A 24,653-nucleotide genomic window follows, 5' to 3' on the forward strand; every position below is an offset into this window, starting at 1 on the left:
CACCGTGGGCGTTTCATTGACATTAACACAGGCTGGCCTGGAAAGGTGCATGACGCACGCATCTTTCGGAACACTGCCCTGTTCAGGAAGCTGCAGGCTGGGACTTTTTTCCCAGAGCAGAAGATCACAGTAGGGGAAGTCAAAATGCCCATTCTGATCCTTGGAGACCCCGCTTACCCATTAATGCTGTGGCTCATGAAACCTCACACAGGAGCCTTGACAGCGGCAAGGAATGGTTCAACTACATGCTGAACCAGTGCTGAAGGACTGTGGAGTGTGCTTTTGGCCATTTAAAGGGCCGCTGGTGATCTCTGTATGGGAAGCTGGACTTGGCCGAACACAGCATCCCTGCAGTTATATCCGTGTGCTGTACCCTCCATAATACTTGTGAAGAGAAGGGTGAAATTTTCACTCAGGCATGGACCTCCGAGGTTCAACACCTGGAGGCTGAATTTGCACAGCCAGAGAGCTGGGCTATTAGAGGGGCCCAGCTCGGGGCTGCAAGGATCAGGGGTGCCTTGAGGGAGCAATTTGAGGCTGAAAGCCACCAGTAATGTCTGGTGCCCTGTATGGGAGTGAAGTGCAGTGGTTCCAATGTTAGTGGGAATCTGTGTTTGCTAAGCTGACTTGCAGTGCCTGTTTCTTTCCTGGGCTAAGGCATCTTTTACTTTATGCAATAATAAAGAATGTTTTCAAAGCCAAAAAATCCATTTATTGAAAAGAAACACAACTGCTTGGGAAACAGAAAGGGCAAGGGGGTGTGGTGGGGAACGGTTCAATCACAGATTTGCATATGTCCTGTTCTCATACTCGGCCTTCCTGTCTGGAGTGCTGTGCAATAAGTGCTGCACTTCAGGATGGCTATGATTCAGGATGGGGCTTGAGTGCAGTGGGTAAGGGTCGTAGTTTTCAGGGCTGGGTGGTGAAGCAACTGGTGTTGGAGGCAGCTGGTGGCGATAAGAACCCGGATGTTGGAGAAAGTGGGTTGGAGGTGACATAGGGGCACAAGGGAAAGAGTTTTGGGACAGTGGCTGCAGGCAGGGGCGGGCGCGGTAGTGCTCTGCCTGCATGGCTACGAGCACCTGGATAGAGTCCGCTTGGCGGTCCATGATGCTTATCAGCCAGTCCGTGCTTTGCTGCCGGAGCTCCGTGCTTTGCTGCCAGTGCACTGCGTTTTCCTGGCGGATCCTGCTTTTGCTCTCCCTCCACTCCTGTGCTTTTTGATTCTCTTTAAGAGATTGCTGCATCACTTCTTGCATCATGTCGTCATTGCTTTTTCGTGGCCTCTTCCTGAGTCTTTGCAGTCTCTCGGCCAGTGATAACATGGACTGCTGAGATCTCAAGGTTGCATCTGTAAAGGCAAAATGCAACACTTAACACAGGCAGCATTGTTTATATTAGACAGAGTAATGATTCCCCTGAACTGAAAGAGGGCATACACAGTCTACACAATGGAATAATTTTCCCATCCCAAAGAGAGCACACATAACCCACGGGAGCCCCAAAATGGTAAGTAAGCACAGGGTCAAGGGGGACTGATTGTTTCACGGCCGTACTGTCCTCTTGGTTTCTGTGCCTTGGGGAGAGCCAACAGCTGCAGGGAGCACCTACACTGAACGCTGTCCCAACATTTTCCACAGGAGTTCATCCTGGAAGATGTCTCGCTGTGAGGGTGACCTGGGAAGCAAGGGAGGGTCTTCTACTGCAATGTGGCTTCCGCCCTGGCCCATATGCAGTTTGCCTGTGTGCAGCAATGGTCCCCCTGCCCCTCGCGGCACAGTGGTGCAGACATGTTAGCCTAACTGGGACAAGGACCACGGTGGCTCTCCCAATAAACCTGCACAAGTGCATTGCCCACGTTCTGGATGAGACTTTTGAAGAGATTACCGAGGCCGATTACCGTGAAGTGATAGACCACATCAATGCGTTATTCCTCATCTAGGCATGCATGCAGCCCTAACCCTCCTCGCCCAAAGAGCCCGCACTGAAAAAATTCCTTCCCGAAAAAAAAGCTGCTTACCGGGAACCTGCTCTTCTGTTTGTCCTCCACCAAGTACCGGCCACTGTGACTGGCTACCTTCCTCCTGGCTTGAGAAGAGCTCCTGGCTGCATGCCTCCAGGGATTCCAGGATGTCTTCCCCTGCCCCAGCACCCTCACTCCCACTCCCGCTTCCTCCTTCTCCTCCTCCTCCCGCTCTGAAGTGTCCATGGTGGTGCTCGGAGTGGAGGTGGGGTTGCCCCCAAGTATCATGTCCAGCTCTTTGTAGAATCGGCAGGTCACGGGAGGAGCACCTGAGGGGCCGTTTGCCTCGCGGGCTTTGCGGTAGGCACTCCGCAGCTCCTTCACTTTAATCCTGCACTGCAGTGCGTCCCGGTCATGGCCCCTTTCCCATATGCCCCTTGATATCTGCCCAAAGGTATTGTAATTCCTACGGCTGGAGCACAGCTGGGACTGGACAGCTTCCTCCCCGCAAACACTGATGAGGTCCAACAACTCTCCATTGCTCCATACTGGGGCTTGCCTGGCACGTGGAGGCATGGTCACCTGGAAAGATTTGCTGAGAGCACTCCACGCCTGGCTGAGCAAACAGGAAGGTGATTTTCAAAATTCCCAGAGAATTTAAAGGGCGGGTCTGACGGTTGGTCACCTGAGGGCAGGGCAGTAGAGTTCGAACTGATGACCAGACCAGACTAGAGCAGAGTGGTTAGAACAGGCATTGTGGGACACTTCTGGAGGCCAATCAGAGTGCATTGGGTGGCCACGCTGGTGCCGCAGCTCACCAGTGGCGGCGTAACAAACTTTATTCCTCTGCGGGAGGTGGAGGACCAGCGGCGCTGTAGCTGCGGAGACAAAGCACCGCACATGCCTTGCCAGTGTAGGTGGGGAGTGAGGTACAGCGCTCTGGGCAGCTTTATTGCGCTGTAACTCGCAAGTGTAGCCAAGGCCTTAGTTTGAGAGCATTTATTCAGGCACCAAGCATACACTTGGCTGCATCAGACAACAACTTTATTCACATTCATGGGACTTACTTTTTATTCTAATGTTCCTTTTCAGTTGCAGTCTCAGAATAAATGTTCTTTTGGATTTAGGAGTCAATTTAAAGGCTGTATTGGAATAATAATCCTTTTAAAATAAAATGAGATGAAATTTTGTGTGTTTGAAAAAGGAGAGATACTTTTAAAGCTTTATTTCTTTGAATAAAAGTCTTTATTATCACGTAAGAGAAGGGATGTGCAAACCACCCATTAATATTAGCAGGTGAAGAGAGTGTAAAATATTGCAGGAAAGGTCTCATTTTGTCCCTAGTTATACCCCTGGCCATAAGTCTTTTTCTGGGCAGCACGTTAGTGATCACACTCTGGTTGCTGCAAGAACAGGAGTACTCTCTGCCCGCAGTGGATGGAGCATGCCCCAAGAGGTGTGCTGATCAAGGTCTGGGTTCTACAGTAGTGGCTGATAGGTGCAAACATGTATGCGCAAATGGAATTTTAAGGTGTAATATACATTGTGCAGCTATTTTATAATGAGCATGTATTAAATTAATCAGTAACATCTATGGCCCAGTCTCTCCCTGGCTTTGCACAAAGAACTCCCAGTTATGTCAAAGGGAGTTCTACACATAGATTGACTTTGGGATTTGGCCTTTATTTGGGTCATGCTAAATTGGATCAGCTACTTTATTGGGACATCTCCCCAGGAACTGATTTCGTCTATTGATAATGGCAGTGATCGCTGCTACTGGGAGAGGCATTCTCCTGACACTGAATGAGTAAGTGGTTGTGAGTCATTAGGTGTTAGGTAGGTGCCTCACTCATGACATTTTACTCCTACCATCCAGTGGAGACAGTGGGGTTACTCATCTGCTTACGTGCTTTGCTGGTTGGAGGACCTAGTAAAGTGAAAAGGTGGAAGAAAGATGGGAGCCTTATTAAATTCCAGGGTTTTTGTTTTGAATATTGCTAAAAGCAAATGGCTAACAATTGTCTGGCTGGATCTAAGATATCTTGAGTCCTTGTGTTGCCCTCTGATATTCCCCCGTACAGGCTGCTCACCCACAGCTGTGCTGAACAACACTATGATGGGGGAAAACCATATTTCTGTTTGCATCTGCTCCAGAAAGCAATGGGGTACTGTGGTGATGATGCCAGTCTCAGTGGTCAGATTGGCTTTGGGGGGACTCTGAGGGACAGGGATATTGGAGTGGTGGGAGTATGATGAACGTTACCTTTGATGAGGTGTAGAGTGAGTGAGGTGCCAAAAGGCGTACAACCATGACCAAGGTGGTACAGGCCTGTTTGTAGTTAGCTAACCTATCAGGTTGCCCTTGGTTGACGTCTTGATACAGCTGTATCCTGGGAAGTGAAAACACTGGGGGGGGATGATGAAAGTAATGCGCAATGATTTGTGGAAAACCAAATCAATGAATGAACTGTCTCCTGTGTAGATGACAGCCCTCCTTCTCCTGCTCCCTTTGACCATCGCATAGTGAGCGTCAAACACACAGAGATAACAACGTGCTACTCAGTGTGCCGGCATGAAGTATTAGGAGGGTAAGTCTGTCTCTCTGTAATGCTGTGCTGTGAATGGTGCACTTAGCAACATCTCTGCAGTAGCTTAAATACACAGAAAAAGAGCTATTAGGATGATTACAATTACCCATTGCCCACAGAGTATCTACAAATACATAGTTTTCATTGGATGCTCTTGGTGACACATGTAGGTCTGCAGCTCTTAGATGACCTTGTAAATGCATAGATTCATAAAGTTTAAGGCCAGAAGGGACTATGATATCATCTACTCTGACCTCCTGTATATCACAGGCCATTAAATTTCACCCAGTTACCCCTATATTGAGTCCGGTAACTTGTGTTTGGCTAAAGCAGATCTTCTTGAGAGTCATCCAGTCTTGATCTGAAGATATCAGGAGATGGAGAATCCATCACTTCCCTTGGTATTTTGTTTCAATGCTAAAAAGTGAGCCTTTTTTCTCATTGGAATTTGTCCACTTCTAGTTTCCAGCCACTGTTTTTTGTTATGCCATTCTCCGCTAGACCAATCTGCATTTTAATGCCTGGTGTATTCTTCCTGTGAAGGTAGTTATGTATTCAAATCACCACTCAATCTTCTGTCTGATAAGCTAAATGGATTGAACTCTTAAGTCGTACTCTCCAATTTTTTGACATCTTTTTAAAAATGTGGACACCAGAACTGTATGCAGTATTTCAGTATTGGTCTCACCAACGCTGTATATAGAGGTAAAATCACCTCCCTACTCCCTTGTTTATACACCCAAGGATCACATTAGCCCTTTTTGACATTGAGTCGCACTGGGAGCTCATGCTGAGTTGCTTGTTCACTATGACCCCTAAATCCTTTTCAGTTACTGCTTTCCAGTTTACAGTCCCCATTCTGTGGGTATGGCCTACCTTCCTTGTTCCTAGATGTATAACTTTGCATTTGGTTGTATTAAAATGCATTTGTTAGAATGGATACAAGTGATCCAGACTGTATGTCTGTATAAGTGCTTTGTCCTCATCATTATTTACCACTCCGCCAATCTTTGTCAACCACAAATTTTATGAGCAGTGATTTTATATTTATTTCAGAATTATTGATGAAAATATTGAATAGTGTCGGCCTAGTACTGTACTCCACTAGAAATGCTAGATGGAGTTAGCTAGGTCTTAATCCATTAAAGTGTTCACTGTTGATATTTATACTGCTAATTTTTTAATCATGTCATGCAGTACTAAGTCATTTGCCTTACAAAAGTGTAACTATAGTACATCTATGCAGTTACCTTTATCCACCAAATTTATAATCTCAAAGAATAAAATAAGGTTTGTTTGACAAGGCCTGTTTTTCATAAAACCATGTTTACTGGCATTAATTATATTCTTATCCATTAATTTGCTTTTCCATTATTGTCTCACCAGATTTCAGTAATGCCAATTATAGCACATTTCTTCCCATCATTGAGAACTTCCGAACCCTCTTGCTTATTACCCAGACTCCTAGCAGTGGTATCTAAGCACTTGAAAATTTCTTCTCTTCACATACCTTGTCACATTGGTTCAATTGTTCACGACTCACTGGGTTTAAATTTATAATGTATTTGCCGCTGTAGCACCCTCCCATTGAGTTGTTCATTTAACACCTTCCTTGCTGCTCCAGCTAGTCTCCATCCATGAAGATTAGCCCCCTCTCTGGGAGATGCAGGACATTCCATTCATACAGCCCCCCCCCCCCTTCTAGAAAGTGGCCCAATGACCAACAAAAGCAAAGCTGTCAGCTTCATCCCAGTCACACAAACAACAGCATGTTAAAGGGTGTTAATGGCTGAGTTTTCAAACTGACATTATTTTGACATAGCACCTAGGTTTCACTCTTGAGGTGAGCACTTCCCTTCGGCCCTTTCATTTTTCTGCACTTATTTGTAATTTGGAAGAGTATGATTTCCAGGTGGAGATAAGTGCAAATATGGCCGAACAGGTCCAAGCACGATGGTGATGCAGTGGGAGAAAAGACGGTGCTTAAAAATCAAGTGCATGGGTGAGGTAGGAGACAATTTACATCATGCAATAAATGTGTGCCCTGTAGTTATTGGCTTTAATGTAATTTTAAAAGTTACGTGATCAGACCAGAAATATCCTTGTTAATATACCCCACTATGCATCACTGAAGGACAGCAGGAGTGTATAATTACAGAACCAAAAAAGAATATCAGCATGTTACCGTGTCATTGTGTAATGTAGTAATACAAATGGAGCATAATATTTTAATGTAAGAATTGAACAACTGGCTGGAAAGATAAAACTAATCCTTCATAAGCTGAGAGAAAGAGGAGATTCATGCTACAGACCACCTGATTCTATTCACTTTGTACCAGGCTATTTTTAATCAATGATAAGAATAGTTGTTTGAAAGGCTTCTGCAGCAAGTTACTTTAAAGTCATTTTACTGTGTATTTCTCTGTATCAACAGGGGGCGTTTTGGTCAAGTTCACAAATGCACGGAGGTGTCAACTGGTCTTAACCTGGCAGCCAAAATAATAAAAGTGAAAGGAGCAAAGGAAAGGGTAAGTATGGTTTTGTGAACCTCCATGGACAGACACTGTAAATCTGGCTTATTACAAGCACCTGCGCATCGCTTTCCTTATTAAAGTATTTTCCCACTCAACATTGTATCAAGTGTGACAAAACCAGCCTTAGTAACTACTTGCTTGAATCCTATATGACTGTTTGATCTGACCAGGTTTGATGTCCTGTTATTTTGGTGTTCACTAATGTAAACCTTCTGCCAGGTGAATTCAGCAGTAACAAGGGCTGGGTTCAGTATCTAGGGGTTCCTTGTCAACAATACAACACAAAACCGGCTCGAGCCCCACCCAGTGACCTGGGACAATTACACACCACCCACTGAGTGCCTCTCAGAGGCAGTACATCCTCTGTTGCAAGCACAGAGTTTGAGTGTAGCAAAAACTTTTAATAAAAGGAGAGAAGTAACTCAGCATTAATTTGGGAATACACCGCTCATAAACACAAACCATGAGCAAAAGACCCACCCCCAAGTAAATTGGGCAGTGTCCTTTTCCCCTCAGGGTCTTAAGTCCAGCAACCCAGAAGTCCCTTTAATGTTCCCGTCCCTTCTCTATACCCCACTCACAGTTGCTGTCCTTGGCCAGTGCAGCCTCAGAGTTCAGAGGTTCATCCGCAGAGTTCACCTCCCACCCTGTGTGGAGGGTGGGGGGGAAAGGAGGCATCTTACACGCTGCACTGCTTGGGCACTTGCTCTTGCCCCAACTTCCGATTGCCATGCCTCTGTGGGGCTCTGCTCTGGCCCTCTCCGCCAGCCACTCTGCTGGCCGCTTGCCACGCCTCTCCGCCAGCTACCTGCTCACCAAGATGTCTTCAGGGCCCCCCGACACTTAACACAGCTCTCAGTGATTTCAGCTGTTAGTGGGGGAGACTCATTGCTGGTGCACACTGGGCAGTCTCTTGCAATAGAGACACTGTCCCAAAGTAGACCTAGATACCAGAGATTTCAGCTCTGCAGCATGTAACAAGACTCTCAATTGAGTCTAAATTGGCTCTTTTATTATACCATAGAGAGAAGAAGGGTCAAATGGACCCTTAAACAGGGTCTATACCACCAGGTACATGTACCCACCCTCTCTCAACTCATTGGGCTTTGGAACCCATGTCCTCTGTCTAGAGAGTGCTGTTCAGTTGAGGGTGAGTCCCTCCATTGTGATATGGCAGGTACAGTTCTGCTGCCCTCGGTTCACACAACAAGGATAGTAACCCTTTATTACTCCTGCCCCAATAACAAGGAGACTGGGGATCCAACACCGGCCACAAGTGGTCATTTGGGCAAGCAGTCCCATCATGATGAGCAGCTAGGCAGGGTGGGTGCGTCCATGCAAATGAGATCAGCTTCTGAAGTCTTTTTCCACAGCTCACCACTAGATGTCAGGGGAGAGCTCATCCAGACTCCGCTTACACTAACACTGGTGTGTGCAGGGAATCGGTTGGCATGAATGTTTGGGGAATGGCTAGTTTTTGTGTGAATGTTTGTATTTGAATGCGCACAAGAGTGTTCGTGGTCATGCTCCAATAGGAGCATCTGCTGGTTGTTAGTCACTATTGTTATCTTCCTGTCTGTAATGTTTCAGGAGGAAGTGAAAAATGAAATAAACATCATGAACCAGTTAAACCATGTGAATCTGATCCAGCTTTATGATGCTTTTGAATGCAAGAACAACCTCACCTTGATCATGGAATAGTAAGTTAAAATATTAGGAATCGTCAGCTCTTTTGAACTTGGTGGTTGCTCAAGCCAGTAGTAGAAATGAGGAAAATACATTGGGCTGAGGGGGTGGGAATACTACAAGTGTTTCCCAACCTGGGTGAAAGCTTCTTTCATTTTTAGAAGCAAACTCTTTAAGAGAAAATCACATATTTGACAATATCAGAACTTAAAGAAATGGTAAGAATACCAGCTGTACCCCAGAGAGTATAGAGGGATTTCAGACAGGTCTGTTGTTCTGAGAAAAACATCAGTATGTTTTATTTTTCATTAGTGCGGGTTTGGCCCATAGATACAACACAACTGCATTTTCTATATGAACTGTACCTAGCAAGTTTTTAAGGGTATGAGAGTTAAAGAAATAGCAGAGGGAGAGGGAACTGAAGAGAGACAGATAAGAGAGAAAACAATGTGGTTTATGGAGAAGTTAGAAACAAAAAGTAGGAATGATTTTGATGGAGAGGTTCATAAACGCTGTTCAAAAAGTCAGGAATTGACTTTGCACCACTAGCAGTGAGAGTGTCTGGTAATACTTTGAGAACGCTAGTACTGAATGAACAGAGTGTAAAGAAGAGTAGCAGGACAGAGACAAAGGGCCAGATTTTTAAGGGGACTTAGGCACCTAAAGATGAAGATAGGGGCCTAGTGGGATTTTCCAAAGTGCCTAGGCATCTAACCCCCAATCTAACAAGGAATATGTGTATTTTTTTCACATTTCTCTTTGTCAATATTTTAGTGTTGATGGTGGTGAATTATTTGACCGAATCACAGATGAGAACTACCATCTAACTGAGTTGGATGCAATCCTTTTTACCAAACAAATATGTGAAGGAGTCCACTACATACATCAGCAGTATATTCTCCATTTAGACCTGAAGGTCAGTAGTTACAGATATCAGGTCTTTGGCTAAACTGTACATTGTGCTGTATGGAGAGTCTGTATGTATGGGAGCTGCAAATAGAGGGTAATTTCTCATCCCCTTCATCTTGTAATGAAATAAACTAATTTAGTTCAGTGGCCACTGTGAATTAACCCTGGAAAATTAATTTTTTTCTTTAATGTTTAATCTTTTTTTAAATTTGATAGCTTATTTTAAAGATGATTAAATAAACAGCAGGTTCCTCTGCTTTTACAGCTTTCAGATCAGAAGCTTTTCATAGCTGTGTAGAATTGCATTGTGCCTTAGTTTGTCATCTGAGAAAATAGACGGTTTAGAAGCCCCTCTATATTTGTGTTATTAGACCTGTGCTCTCTTTTGCTTCTTCTCATGTTTGTCCTTGTCTGTGTCTCCCACTGACAATCTGGAACTGAGCCATTGTAAACTAACATGTTCTAGTGACAATTCTCCACTAGTTTTTTGTGCATAGGGACTATCATTTTCTATATGTTTATACAGTGTCTAGCACAATGGTAGCCCTATGTGGTTGATGTGCAGTTGCTACTGTAATTATAGCTGTTTGGAAAGTGTTGTGGGTGTTTTGGTTTTTGGAAAATTTTGTTTTTTTGTTGAAAACCCCCAAAATTGAAAATCATTTTAATTGTTTTTGATTTTTCAGTGAAAAGCTGGAATTATTTGCAGAAAGGAGCCACTTCCCATTTAGAACTTCGTTTAGTTGAAAATCCAATTTTCTTTACAAAATCTGTTTCAATGGACATTTTTCCAAATGCCCTAACCACAATATCCATGTGAAATAATTATAATATTTGTAATAAATATAATAGTTGGATTGAGGACCTGGTCTTGTGAGGTGCTGAGCCTTGGATAGCTAAGTGGCTTCCCAGTAACTCTCCATTCACCTCCTGACAAGTGAGACTGAAAACGTCACCAAAAAAAGAACACACAAATTTAATTTTGATGGAAAAGCAAATGCTACTTAGCTGTAATAGGCTCATTCCTTGTTTGCATTCTGGTCTCTCAAGATACTGCACTTTCTTGAATAAACCCAGTGTTATAGCGTCTGCCACCTGGCTTGCTAAACCATTCCACACAAAGGTGTCCATTCAGTCCTCCCCTAAAAAGGACCCCTTTAAATTATGTTATGTGATACCTCTGCTATGGCCAAATCTGGGAAAATAGTTACTCCCCATGGCAGCAGTAAGGAATGAAATCCCTGCAGGAGAGATCCAAGCCCACACATTTTACTGAGCCAGTTAGGAGGATGATGGGGCCCAAAAATCACCCTCCCATGGTAATAACAGACCAAGGGGAAAAGTTGATCTCAATAAACCTCTGAATATTTCCCTGCTTCTTTTGCCACATCATTGATTCTCTCCCCTTTAAGGGGAAAAATGAAGGGAGCATTTCAACAAGTGATCTGTGGGTAACATTTCCAACTAGACTTAGAGTAATTTTTCCTATACAAGCCCTCTAGGCACCCCATAACCAGCCCATGAACCATGCTGTCCTTCACCACAGTTGGGCTCAAATATATATTTGTATCAGTATAATGTATTCTGCACATGGTGCCAGGATAGAACAGAGCCTTAGGAAATGAATGGGAAAAATACAACCACCATTGTAGTAAACCACATAAAGGTGAGATTGACACATGTGAACCAACAAAGAAGTGAACTAGCATTGTTTTAAAATCTTTCCCTGAAATAGTTCTGCATCTTTGCACTTCAGGTCATGTTTCTGGCTACTCTTCTTGTTAGTGTGTCTTATGTGCAATTTCACTGTCATTTATTTAACTAAAAATATTCTTTTTTGTTTTTCTAGCCTGAAAACATATTATGTATAAATCGCACTGGAAACCAGATTAAAATTATTGACTTTGGTTTAGCTAGGAGGTAAGTTCAACTATGAGCCACTCAAAAGCCATTGACATTTTCTTTTCTTTCATTCTTGTGATGTTTGTTCACACATTTCAGTGACTCTAAAGTGATTTTGAAATATGAAGGAGCAAAGCAATATGCTCCTGCAGGCATGAATTTGCAACTCAGTGCGCTAACCGTCATGTTGTCTTTTCCAGTGACATTTGTGCAGGCTAGTGTTGTATTAGTGTTCTCATTTACACACAATAATGCCTCCAATAGAGGTTTCCCCCCAGCGACTCTCTGACGTCCATTAGGGACTTCACCTTTGCTATTGATTTTATATTGAAGGTGCTCGGATTCTGCAGTGCTGGGCCTCAGTCTAAAACCCCCAAGACAGAGGGTAAAATGCATGACAAAACTATCTCATTTGAAACAGGAATACAGTGGATTAGCTCTAATTCCACAGTCTCTATCCCTCATCTGCCACAATGTCTGCTTCTCATGGATGAGGGTAAGGGATGAGGGTGTATAGGAAATGAGCCATGAGTTTGCAGTCTGAAATGGCTGCAATATGGAGAATGCAGTTTTGGCCTTTATGCACAAAGGTATCACAGAGCAGGGCAGTAATGATCTCTCTTTTGGCACTGGTGTGACTGCACCTGGAATACTGTTTTCACTTCTAGAAACCACATTACCAGAAAGATATTGCTTAATTGGTGGAAACTGAGAGTGGAGGAATAAAAATGATCAGAGAGCTAGACTTAAGAAGAAAGGCAAAAAAGATTAATATGGGTAGCTTGGCTAAAGGACAGCTAAGGTGAGGCATAAACACCTATAAATATTTAGAGGGTAAACAGCAAGGAGAGAGAGGAATTAGCTGGTCCAGTAAATAGTGGTGAAACATCGAGTAATGGAATGCAATTAAGGGAAGGAAAATGCATGCTCAATCTGAGCCTAACAGTGAGGGATGCTAAGTTGTAGCAAGGCCGTCCATGGAAAACATAGAAGCCCCATGTCTTGGGACATTTAAAATTAGAATGGACAAAATACTAGAGAATGTTCTAGAACACTCCTGCAACAGTAGGGAGAGGGACTAATAGGAGGCTTGATAAGTGTTTTCTTTGTCAAACTCCTATGAATGTGTCAAGCAAAAGATGTACCAATGCTCACTTTCTGTTGTTCTGGTTTAACATAGTTCAGTATTTGAAGGCTGTGAGACCTATAGACAGCATCATATGTGAGCTGGGGTCCAGTTTTTACATTGGTCATTTACATCAGCCAAATGGTACAGGATTTAACACCTCTCATGTGGACATGGTTAGAAGGAGGCCTGGTTGTTTCTGTGCCTGCCCCAGGTTTTTTACTTAACACTAGGCATGTGGGGAAATATTCCCTGATCACCATCCCACATACTCTCCCTAAGACTAGGAGGAGAGAGCAGAGCTGTTACTTATCATTTGTTAAGGGCCAATTATATCCTTGGTGCAGGAGTGGGTCCTATACCATAGGGAAGGTTTCTGCAAAACAGCCAGGGAGACTGTGAAAAAGTCCCTTGGTCTAAGTCTGGGTGGGTGGCAGCTATGATCTGCTAGCTCTCATCCCTCTCTCCAGTTAATATGAAACTACATCTAAAAGGAGCGCAGCTCTTTTGAGAGTCTGGTATTACAGAGTGGAGCAAGTGACCATGAGTTTGTAAGAACAGAATAATAGTTGAGTCCTGAGGAAATGTTAACTTAATTCTGTAGGTAGAGATTATTTGATTAGGTAAACAACAGGTCATGGTTTACATCAATTCTATGCTGACCCAGTTCTCTTGCAGGGCCGCTTGTATTCTGACCACTCTAACTTAAATAAAAATCCAGACCCATCCTTCTTTCTGGGTTCTCAGGGGCTTGACAGGCCTTGCTATTACCATTGCATCTATGTTTTGCCCTCACTTGCACTGAACCAGGGGAAAGCCAGTGGGTAAAATCTTGGATCCCTTGCAATTAATGGCAAAATTCCCATTGACTTCTGTGGAACCAGGATTTCACTAAACAGTTCTAAAATAATTTTTTAACTCTTTATGTTTCACCTTAGGAAATGTTATCAGCATTAGCCTTGCTTTTACCAGAGGATGCATAGCTGTTGTGCCAAAGGAAATTTTATGTAAACATTACATCTTAACCCATATGCTGCTGTTTCATTTTTCAAGGATTTTTATTTCTTTTTGTACCTCCAAAGGGTTGTCCAGAAGCGGCTCAGTGATATAGATGATGTTTGCATCTGAGTCGGTTATGTTAAGGACTCCTCTTTGCCCTCTTCATTATGACTTTGCCTATCATTACATATTTGCAGTGACCAGAAAAGAGGGTCCTCAGTTTTATATACAGAAAAAAAATAAGAATATGGGGGAAAAAACATAAGCAGCTATGAAGCATGATTCTCTTTCCTAAAGGAAAAGGCGAGGGATATTTGAGTGAAAACAGGAGGTATGGGCATGAGTTAGTCCCTCCAGAGAAGAAATCAGCAACTTCTTATGGTAGCATAATAATAATAATAATATTTACCTAAAAATTATTTTCTAAACATTGTGGGGTTCTCATTATACAAACCCATGTACTTTCAGCTCAAAGAGCTTTTTTCTTTAAAAGGATTTTATAAAAATAGAAAAAAATGTACACAAACAAAATTACAGCTTTAGGGAAAGGGGTGCCCAATAGAAAAGGTTTTATTAAAGCCAGTTTGGAAACATAGTCTTGCAAGAAATAGTGTTTTAAAAAACAACAAACATTTATGGCCTGATCTGACTCGTTACATAGGCAAAACTCCCATTAACTTTAATTGGAATTATTACTGAGTGATGATTGCAAGACTGTGCCCTTCCTTATATTAACTAGCAAATTATTAACATCTTTCACTTCCTGCAAAACCAACCTGTTGGTTACTAAAATCAAATAATGATCCCTTCTCAGGGTTCCATCTGGGCATTTATATTGGGTCCATAACTCTGTGATCTGAGCACTTTTACACAGTGAATTATGGTTTGGGATCCTGCTGAGCAAAATATCTCCAAACTTGCCTAAAAATGGAAGTTGGTTCAGTGCATCTTCTGAACAACTTTTGCTCGAGAGTCTCCTCTGGAGACCAGCAAGAGTTTAAAGCTGTCCTCTCTTTGTGGAAAGCTTGTTGCCACATGGGGGTGTGTAGGTTACACTATCATGTACTTGCAACATGAATTAAGCCCTGTGTCTGCCAATTTGAGGATTGAGGATGGAGCTTGTCTCTCTCACCAACAGAAATTGGTCCAATCGAAGATAGTACCTCACCCACCTTGTCTCTCTAGTTTGAGGATGATTTCTTTAGAACTTGTGCCAGACATTTCTCACTCAAACATAGTATCTATAAAAGTGACAGAGGTTGGGTTACATGTGCCTGAATGTTAGCTATTCCAATTTGATTTTTGTCTGTAATATCATAGAAAACCAACTGTAGTGCCCTCAGTCTATTTCATCCACCTCTGTTCCTGTGACTTGGGTTGATCTTATTAGCTGAATCACCACATGGGGGCATACAGCAGCTTGCAGAAGACATGGCGGTGATTCTAATGTAATCATGCAACTTTTAGTTGCAACCATATTTTTATTGTCCTAAGTCTTTCTCTGGCTCTTTCTCCTGCCATACTAGCACCTGTCTAAATTAGGAAAATTAAATGATGGATAATGAGCTGTTTATAACTGTGACTTTCTGAATTGAAGCAGAGTGCCAAAGTTAGAATATGCACCAGAAGAGTGATTCACTACAGACAAAAAGTTAATACAAATGATTTAGTTTCTTTGATTTTGTTCAGATTTAAATGGCTGATTCACTTAAACATTTGATCAAACTAATTGGAAGTGACTGTGAATTATAAAAACTCTCTGTGGGGATGCACAGGCTGAAATTCTGCATCTTTGAAGACTTAGATGTAGAATGTACTTGTCCGGCTTTGCTACAGTATGAAAAATGTGACAGTTCTTTTTGCAAGTGTGCAGTGCATGTACTTAGTCTGCTGTCAGTGCTGATGCCCCTTCTTGTTTCTGATGAAGGTACAAACCTCGTGAGAAGCTGAAAGTTAATTTTGGCACTCCTGAATTCTTGGCTCCCGAAGTGGTGAACTATGACTTTGTTTCGTTCCCAACTGACATGTGGAGTGTAGGCGTCATCACGTATATGCTGTGAGTAAGCCTCTGTGTGGGTCATGGCCATGGCTTCATCTGCTCTGTAAGAAAGGCCAGTGGAAGGTATTTGCAGAGCTGGAATGCAGCCTATTCAGAGATTCCCATCTAGGGAGTGTGTCTTTCTTGTTGCACTCACTTCATTATCCAAAAGAGAGAGCCAATGAAAGGGAACATCACTGCCACACAACTTTAAATACCTGAAAAATAATCAATCTTCATTCTAAATACTTAAACCCTCTGTTTTCTCTTTGCCTTCTTGGTGTCTAATTAGTTAATAAAAACAAAACAAATTAAGTTTAATTTACTCAGACAAGGTGTAATCAGTTGCCTGAAACTTAACAAAACTTCTGCTTTCAATGAGTTATTGAGGTCCCAGACTTATCTTTTCATTTTAAATCAGGCCCTTGGGAACCTGATCCAAAAGGACTTTTGCTCCCAACATGCACACAAGAGTTATTCCTGTCTTGTGTGGAGTTACTTCCTGGGCCTGAAAAATTCACTTCACAGCCACGCATGGGATTAAAATTCTCCCCCGGAGTTTAGGCTGCGAGCCATGGGGGGTCATCTCTACAGGCTCGCTACCTACACAGCATTGCAACATTTTTTTGTAGCTGTTTTCAGTGGACTGGGTCATTTTTTTATTTAAGTTTATGTAGAAGCCAAAAAAATTTTGTATGTGAATCCAGTCATAAATGATTGAAGAAACAAATCTGGGCTTAGAGACTAATTGAAGACAATATTTTATATTTCAAACAGTATTTTAATCCAGAGTAAATATGGATTTAGGCCTCAGTTCAGCACTTATGTGCATGCTTAGCTTTAGGCAGCTGAGCAGTCCTATTCCTGTCTGAAGAAGCAGTTGATCATGTGCTCACATCGCATTGAGTTCAATTCCTGGGGTATCCATTCACTCTGACCCTGGAGTTGGCTGAGTGAATTGCAAATGGGCAACGTGAAGCATTCCTTCCCCCTGACTGAGCTTTATTGTGCCACCATGCTCCTAGTTATTACAGACCCACTGACCTGAGTAGTTAGGGACTGAGCCAGGTAGCCAAGCCCCACCATAGCACATGTTGCACTGGCCTTTGGGACAGTATCTAGCTGGAACCCTCTTTTCTAAGTGACTGGTGTGATTCTAAAGCAGCAGTGAGCACAGTGAGAAATACATAGGAGAAATGCATGTTTCCCATTATTAGCTGCCCATTTCTCTCTCTCTCTCTCTCTCTTCTTTTTAAAGGCTTAGTGGCTTATCACCGTTCCTAGGAGAAACGGACGCAGAGACAATGAATTACATAGTGAACTGCAGCTGGGATTTTGATGCAGAAGCATTTGAACAACTCTCAGAAGAGGCAAAAGACTTTATTTCCAAACTCCTTGTGAAGGAGAAGAGGTATCTTCTTCTATGTTTGTCATGGCAGCCCTACCATTTAGAATAAGTCCTTCCTAGCTAAATGTATGTGTGGCAGCCAATCATTGAAAGTTAGTACTATGACTTTTCTTTTGCCATATTCGTGTCTACCAGGCAGCTCAGTAGTGACACAAACCTCATTTTTTAAAAGAAAAATGTCAACATATTTCAATCAAGGTAAAGGCTCTCCCAGTAACTGTGCCTGTTGCAAGAGAGCTGAAGCGGAGGAAATGTGAATCATTTGTTTTGTTTTAAGAACCTTTCACAGATGTCCAGGAGCTAGTTCTGTCATCACTTTGGCTTCTTTATGAGCATTGATACAAACTGCAAAAATGTCTCTCAAAATACAAAAGGTGATAAGTAGTAGCTGCAGTTATGAAAGCGACATAATTCCCAATCCAAGTGCCTTCCATATACTGGATAGGTACAAAGAACCATTTGGGGCCTAATTCTGTTCTTGGAGTCATACGCTCAGCTCCCATTGACGTCAAAGGGAGCTGTATACATTGCATTGCAGGACAGAATATGGTCCAGCCTGTCAAATACTGATGCCGAATGAAGATACAGGGGCCTCGTCTTCCCTTGATGAACATGTGTCCAGTGACTCCTCCTACCAATAATGGGAATGTTTCACATTGTTTTAGGAGAAAACTGCCAACAGGAACACTTAGAACACTGGCTTTTTCCAGACTGTCAGCCAGTGGTGCTGGAACTCTTTTAATAGTGGGGGTGTTGAAAGCCAGCCCCCTTACCACTGTCCACAACTCCCCCCAAAGCTGGGGCTGGGAGCAGTGCCATGTCTCTGGGAGGGGGGACCCAGACAGGGCAACAGGGCATAGGCTGGAGGCGGGCATGGGGCCCGCAGCTGGGACCCCATATGCGGGGCCAGTAGCAGAGCCCCGGCCGTGGAGCCAGCTGCCAGGACCCTGGGAGCAGAGCCCCGGGAGTGGGGGGGCCGGGTGCAGGGCCCCGGGCCAGTGGCCAGGGAGTGGGGCCAGTGTCCCAAGAGCGGCTGGGAAGAGGTGCTAGCAGCCAGGACCTGAGAGTGACCGGGAGTGGAGTCCGGGGCATGGCCCTGGTGCAGAGACCCAGGCACAGGGCCAGTGGCCGGGTAGCAGGGCCGGAGGCTGGGACCCAAGCCCTGGGCTGAGGAGTGGAGGCCTGGGCACGAGGTCAGTGGTCCTGCATAAAACCTGGGGGTGCCCAGAGTTCCCAGGCCTATGCTTTCAGCTAAACTATGCAAATGAGATTTAATAATAATGTTCTTAATACTAACTTGTCAATGAAAGTTAAGATGGGCATTAAACTGGAAGGGTAATTGTCATTTAGTGGATTAGCATGTTCTTGTTCACCAGGAGGGATTCTGGCTGGCTGTTCACATTATGCAAAGGGCTGTTAACCATCAGTTCTGCTGACACCTTTTTCCTTGAGTGGCAGGTGAGCCAAAAGCAGGACTTAGCCCTATCTTTTCATATCAAAGTTCAAAGGCAAGTTCAAATTTTGAAAAAAAATTGCACAAAGGATGCCCCAAAAGACAAGATCCAGGATTTTCTTGCATTCCATATGTTTTCAAAGACCCATGGAAATGACCTTCGATTGAGCACCTTGCTGATTGTCTACATACTGTAGTTATTTTTATTACAATTAAATTATGTTTCAGTTATAAACCAACCTTTTGGCTGTCACATCTTCAAAGTACTGAACACAAAGACAAGCTCTGTGCAGATAGTTGAATCTGAAACAGAACCTATAAGTTTCCAGCCAGCTGCAGGAGGAATACTTGAAAGCCATACCTTTTGTTTACACATGGATGCTCTCATTAGTGTTAATTGACTTTTGTGGGCATCTGTGATCTTCCTTAAATATACTGAAGGGAACGCTCTTGCATTGTCAGGGGAGATGGACTACATAACACCACAAATTAATATCTCTGTGTTCTTTGATGCTCTTGGCACAGTCCTACATAAATGCCATGTGTTCTACCATTCACATTCCAAAATCACATCCAAATAGAGCAACAAGGCTACACAATATTCAGGCATAAACCCAAGTGCAGAAGAACCTAAAACACCTCTAAGCACCACTTAGTCCCACCTGGAGGGTAGGAGTGAGAATTGGTCTTCATGCAGGCTCTCTGTGCTGAGATGACTGGCAGCTATAAAGGGCCTTACCCCCGTCTTTTTTTGTATGTTTACTTTTATTTTCATTTAGAAAAAACAACCTTTCACATGTGGTATCAGTGAAGAGCAGCTTACCATTCCACTGCAAGCAGACAAAGAGATTATTTGTAAATCACAATAGTGGTAGCAACATTTACATCACAGCCCTTCACAAATTTTATTTTCCAGTTGCAGGATGAGTGCAGCACAGTGTCTGAAACATGAATGGCTAAATGATCTGCCTGGCAAAGCCAAGAAATCCAAGCTTTGCCTGAAGTCCCAGTTGTTGCTACAGAGTTATATGGCTCATAGAAAATGGAAGGTAAATAGACAAAATCTGTCATCTTTATTTCCGAAGACGAGTGATTGTACTAGTTCAGTGCAGTCAGGGCTCTTATTCTTCTTTGTCATAGTCCTCTTCTAAACATGGAGAACTCCCTTGCAGTATGAATTTGGGAATTATATTTGCAGTTATAGATTTGAGTGTTCACTTCCCCTTTTAAGTCATGGCATCTCTGAGTTTAGATATTTTTTTTTCTAAATTTTTACTCTTATTTCTGATTGATGTTTCAAAAAAAATTAGGTGTAAAATTCCAGGGATTCAGAGGCTTCAGACACTATTTATTTTATGTTAAACCTGTAACCTTCCAAGCAAAAGCAGTTACTTTTCAGTTGACATAGTTGCATTAGCCTGTCTTCAATGTATAGGAAATACTGGAATGTAACAACAGAAAGCTATTTTGTGTAGTATTCATCGCAAAGGTCTAGGACCAAGCAGAAGCTGAGTTCAAATCCATCCTGAGTCCCTCATTCACTGTACAACCTTGGGAAAATTACTTGACCTTCTTGTGTCACAATCCAGCCAGATGGAAAGTTGCATACTTTCAGGACCGCTGATAATCTCTTGCTAATTCTTGAACCATTCTCAGTAAATATGTAGGAATTTCCATAAAAGGTGATCAATAATTATACTCTGCAAAGGAGGGACACCACAACCCTGGAACATTTAACCTATAGGAAGAGGACGAAATCCAACCCAGTTTTAACTCACTAGTGAGAGTAGCAAAACCTTCCTAATGAGGTAGACCCTGAAGACCAAATATCATTTACTTTCCCAGACTCCAGAATTACTGCTACTTGTTGCATTTAAAAAATGTCTTCATCCCAAGTTATTTTATTACACATTTGCTAATAGATGCATACAGCCATTTGTTCATTGTATAAACACTGTTTTACAGCCACGAAGAGTCGATTCTCTAGTACAAAACATTTCATGATTCCCACTGGAGGGGATTCAAGTGTCACTTTTCTAGCATTGTTAACGTTACACTAATGGCAGATAGCTGCTTTTCCTTTGATCATGCTGACACCTTGGGTCCCTAAAGTGTTGTAATTAATGTCTGTTGCATGTGAGTTGGTAACACGCTGGCTATTATCCAGAGACAGGAGATTAACCTATTTAATCCATTGTGGCTGTTTCTATGACAGTTTATTTACATGACTCTCTTGTGAGGAAGGGGACGGTGTTATTTTAAGTGTAACCCTGATTTAATTAGGAGCTGCAAAAGAATGGAGGTTTACTTAGAGCTAGCTGGCTTCCCCAAAGCTGACAGGTACAACAGAAGATGTGAGAACTGGTGCTGATTAGTCCCCCAATTTCACTAAGGTTACAAATGTACCCCAAAAACTTCATGAAACTTCCACTCCCACTACTTTTCAGTTGACATAGGTGCATTACCCTGTCTTTAATGGGTAGTCAATATTGGAGTGACACAACAGAAGACTGTTCTGTGTAGTATTCAGTGCAGAGGTCTGGGAACTAGAGAAAATCTGCGTTTACTATTCGGAGTCCCTCACTGAAAAAAGACCAGTGTTAATCGCACAGTATGCTTTGGCTCCGTTATGCTCACATTTAGGTTTTTCTGTTTCATTCACAGAAACATTTCTATGTGGTAGCTGCTGCCAATCGTCTGAGAAGGTTTCCGAGCATGTCTGTCAACCTCGCATAAGCTGCTGTGGAAGAGCTATAAGCCTTAGAGCTAGAGATGAAGCAGAGAGAAAAGGACTGGATGTTTCTCTCTCTTCCACCACCACTTCTGCCATCCTCATGTGATGTATCAGGCGTGTGTTTAGGTACCAGAACTGCCTCAGAGCACAACAACATAGAATGAATTTTACTAATCTTTATAAAACAGGAGTTTCCATAGTTCTGTTTTACAACCTCTCAGCTACTGGACATAGTGATACATAAATATTCCTGATATAACTCCACTTATAGCTATATTGATATGCTTATAATTAGCAGCTAAGTTCCTTGAGTGGGACCCACTTCTTTTGGAAGTCTTTGATTATTTATATGAATCCAAAGGGTGGAGTATAGCAGCAAGCACCTGGTCAGCAGCAGTGGGATACCTTAAGACTTTCTATGTTAATGAGGTGCTGTACTATCACTTTTAGGGCATTGCCACAGTGGTGATAGATTTGGAGGGATAATAGTGCTCTATTTTCCCCAAAGATAATTGTTACTTAAAGCAAAATACCCAGGGACAAAACTGAGGTAGAGAAATGCAGTTTTTCTACATTTCTTCTGAAGGGGTTCATTTTTTTTCTGCCTTCCCCCCACTGTTTTTTTTTTTTTTCCACCAAAGCATCACAATAATGCATGGCAACTAGTCAGAGTAGAAAGAAAAAGTGCCTTCCACCTTATCCTCTAAAACAAAAGCTACTGCTTTCAGAGGCATTTAAAACCTGGCGCAAGTTAAGACAGATTGTCCCCTACTGCTATATTTTTATAATGGGTCAAACTGATTAAATAGCTCCTTGTGTTGGTATGAATTTAGGTTTAACTACCACAAATGGAAAACAATTGGGATGACAATCTGGTGGATGAAATACAGTGCAGTTAGGTGTCACCTCCTCCCCAGGAACAGAGGTTCTTTTATTCTCTCCGCTGGGTGTGAGTTTCAGGGGATACATTTTAAATATAGTTTTCTGTAGCTGGGACCTGAATGCTTAGTTTTCTAAGCTGATATTTGAGTTCAACACTTTTGCCAAATGCCATGAAGTTTAACAGTAAAACTACTGCTTTCTAACGGATGAACTGGTTTTTGTTTCTGTTCAGCTGCTGGGTGGGGGATGGATCAGTGAATTGCCAGCCTTTGACTCTGTTTCAGTCACATGGGAGCTGTTGCCCTTTTTCTGATTGTTTAAAAACAAAAATAAGTTAGTATTGTCAAGAAAAAGGTTAATTTCAAGAACCAATTTTTTTTTCTGATGCTTATAAAGCTGGAGTCACCCCATATAACACAATCCCAGTACCAATTGTGTTTCCTTAGTGTTTATCAGGCACTTTGGTAGAGGTGGCTGACACACTTTTTCCTTTGTGGCTAACCTACAGGCTGCACCACTCTATGTGAGCTGATTAAAATAATTTATCACTAACAGTAGCAGCTTAAGTCTGCACATTCAGCCTAATCAAATCACAATTTTACTTCCATTAACTCTTTGCCTTTCAATTGCCTAAAATGGTTGTTGCTCCCAGCCCTCCTCAAGACCTTAAAAGTTGCTTACACTAGTTTAATGTTAAGCTTGTCTAGCTTTTCAGTTCTAGAACGTCTCCCTTCACTTCCAGATGGACTGGACTTGTACAGCACTTTTGGCATTATGTCAGAGGGCAACAAAAGTTACATGAAAAAATCCTGACAATGGATCACCTTCTGTGAAGGCCCAAGCTTGTTCACATTTCCCCTCCCCAGTGACATTGCATGGTAAATAGTTATTGTTAGTATGCATAGTTATGACATTAACACTAATAAATCTCAGCAAAAATGTAACTGGCCTATTTCTCTCTAGTCTGAAATACAGTAAAGGCAGCATTGGTGAGCCCTTTACAACAGAATTTCAGCCTGCTACATCTGACTTTCGCCCAGAGTGTGGATCCTCCTTTGATATTATGAAATCTGATTTAGAAAAAAATTCTGGAATCTCATTTTACAGCTAGTCTTAGTGAGTTGAGACTGCTCAGTGTTTGCCCTGCTCTTCAGGCATTTGTCTGGCCTCTTCCTGAATCAACTTATTAAAATTTTAACTTGAACCAATCCCAAAACAAATGTAAGTTGACAGGAAGGAATGCTTCCACTTTTACTCTTAAATTTTTAAAATGGGGTGGAGCAGAGTGGGTGAAGAGAGAGAAAAGCAAACTTCTCTCTTAAAAAGCTGGTCAATCAGCATCTCTTCTTCATTACCTTGTCTTTGTAAATGGATAATGGATGATGCCCTTACTTATTCATGCTTAAGGCTCCAAGTCTGTCCCAGAGGTCACCGATTCCGTGATTTTCCATGACCTCCATGACTTCTGCAGTGGTCAGTGCTGACCCTGGGCCAGCAGCAGCAGTTTGGGTGTGTGGGAGGGGGCTCATGGCTAGGGGCAGGGGGATGCTTACTTCGGCGTGGGGTGTGGGTCCCCAGGTCCCACTGGCATGGCCCTGCAGCTCCTAGGCAGAGGGGTCAGGAGGCTCCGCGCGCTGTCTGTGCCCACAGGCCCTGCCCCTACCACTCCCATTGGCTGGGAACTGCGGAGCCAGCGCTTGTGGTGGAAGCAACTCATGGAGCCCTCTGGCCCCATCTGCTGCCTAGGAGCTGCAGGGACATGCAGAGCTGGGTAGGTAGCACCTGCCAGCCTTGCCACCCCCAGCACCATGGGGGTCCTGGGCCACCTCCCCCAGGGCCACTCCTACCCCCCAGGCACCCATGGCCCCCTGTTCAAGTTTTAGTCAGGGGTATATAGTAAAAGTCATGGACAGGTTATGCACAGTGAATTTTTGTTTACTGCCCGTGACCTGCCCATGACTTTTACTAAAAATACCTGTGACTAAAACATAGCCTTATTCATGATATACGTTTTACGTGGATTGCAGGCTGCACTCTGTTCCTTGATGTTTAGTTTTTGCAATTGCCTATCTTAGGATCAGACCTTAATTCTTAAAATGAAAGGCCCTTCAGAATATCCATCCTGCAGATGGTAGCAGGCCAGGCTTTCACAACTTCGAGAGTTGTCTCCCCTTCCCCCCCAATCTCCTGGGGTTAACCTCTCTGCAGAGCTCTTTCAATTTATTTAAAAAAACCCAGAAGTTTCTATAGAACCCCTTTTGGTTTCATCCTTATTACATCAGAGGGGACTTTTGTTCCACAGCCCCATACAGATGGATCAGTGGATTAAAAGAGACTTTGGCCCCTTTCCGTAACATAAAAGAGTCTTAAACACCCCCATTCCCAGCTTTGGGAGGACTCCCTTGGTGCAGGCTCTGGGAGGACAGCCCAA

At 43.0% G+C, this 24,653-nt stretch overlaps 1 protein-coding gene across 3 annotated transcripts in view; it reads left to right on the forward strand.

Annotated features, from left to right (window-relative positions):
* The window catches only part of MYLK3 (myosin light chain kinase 3), a 62,531-nt gene extending 39,941 nt beyond the window's left edge, over positions 1-22,590 (forward strand). For all 3 annotated transcript variants that reach the window (XM_074968678.1, XM_074968677.1, XM_074968676.1), the window contains 9 exons: positions 4,446-4,551; positions 6,986-7,079; positions 8,676-8,785; positions 9,546-9,687; positions 11,530-11,600; positions 15,635-15,763; positions 17,004-17,156; positions 19,523-19,655; positions 21,271-22,590. In XM_074968678.1, the coding sequence (XP_074824779.1) occupies positions 4,446-4,551; positions 6,986-7,079; positions 8,676-8,785; positions 9,546-9,687; positions 11,530-11,600; positions 15,635-15,763; positions 17,004-17,156; positions 19,523-19,655; positions 21,271-21,342 (1,010 nt within the window). In that variant the 3' untranslated portion in view covers positions 21,343-22,590. The remainder of the gene's footprint in view (positions 1-4,445; positions 4,552-6,985; positions 7,080-8,675; positions 8,786-9,545; positions 9,688-11,529; positions 11,601-15,634; positions 15,764-17,003; positions 17,157-19,522; positions 19,656-21,270) is intronic.
* The last annotated feature ends 2,063 nt before the right edge of the window (positions 22,591-24,653 follow it).

The sequence above is a fragment of the Natator depressus genome, chromosome 12 (genome assembly GCF_965152275.1).
Source record: "Natator depressus isolate rNatDep1 chromosome 12, rNatDep2.hap1, whole genome shotgun sequence".
Classification (NCBI taxonomy): domain Eukaryota; kingdom Metazoa; phylum Chordata; order Testudines; family Cheloniidae; genus Natator; species Natator depressus.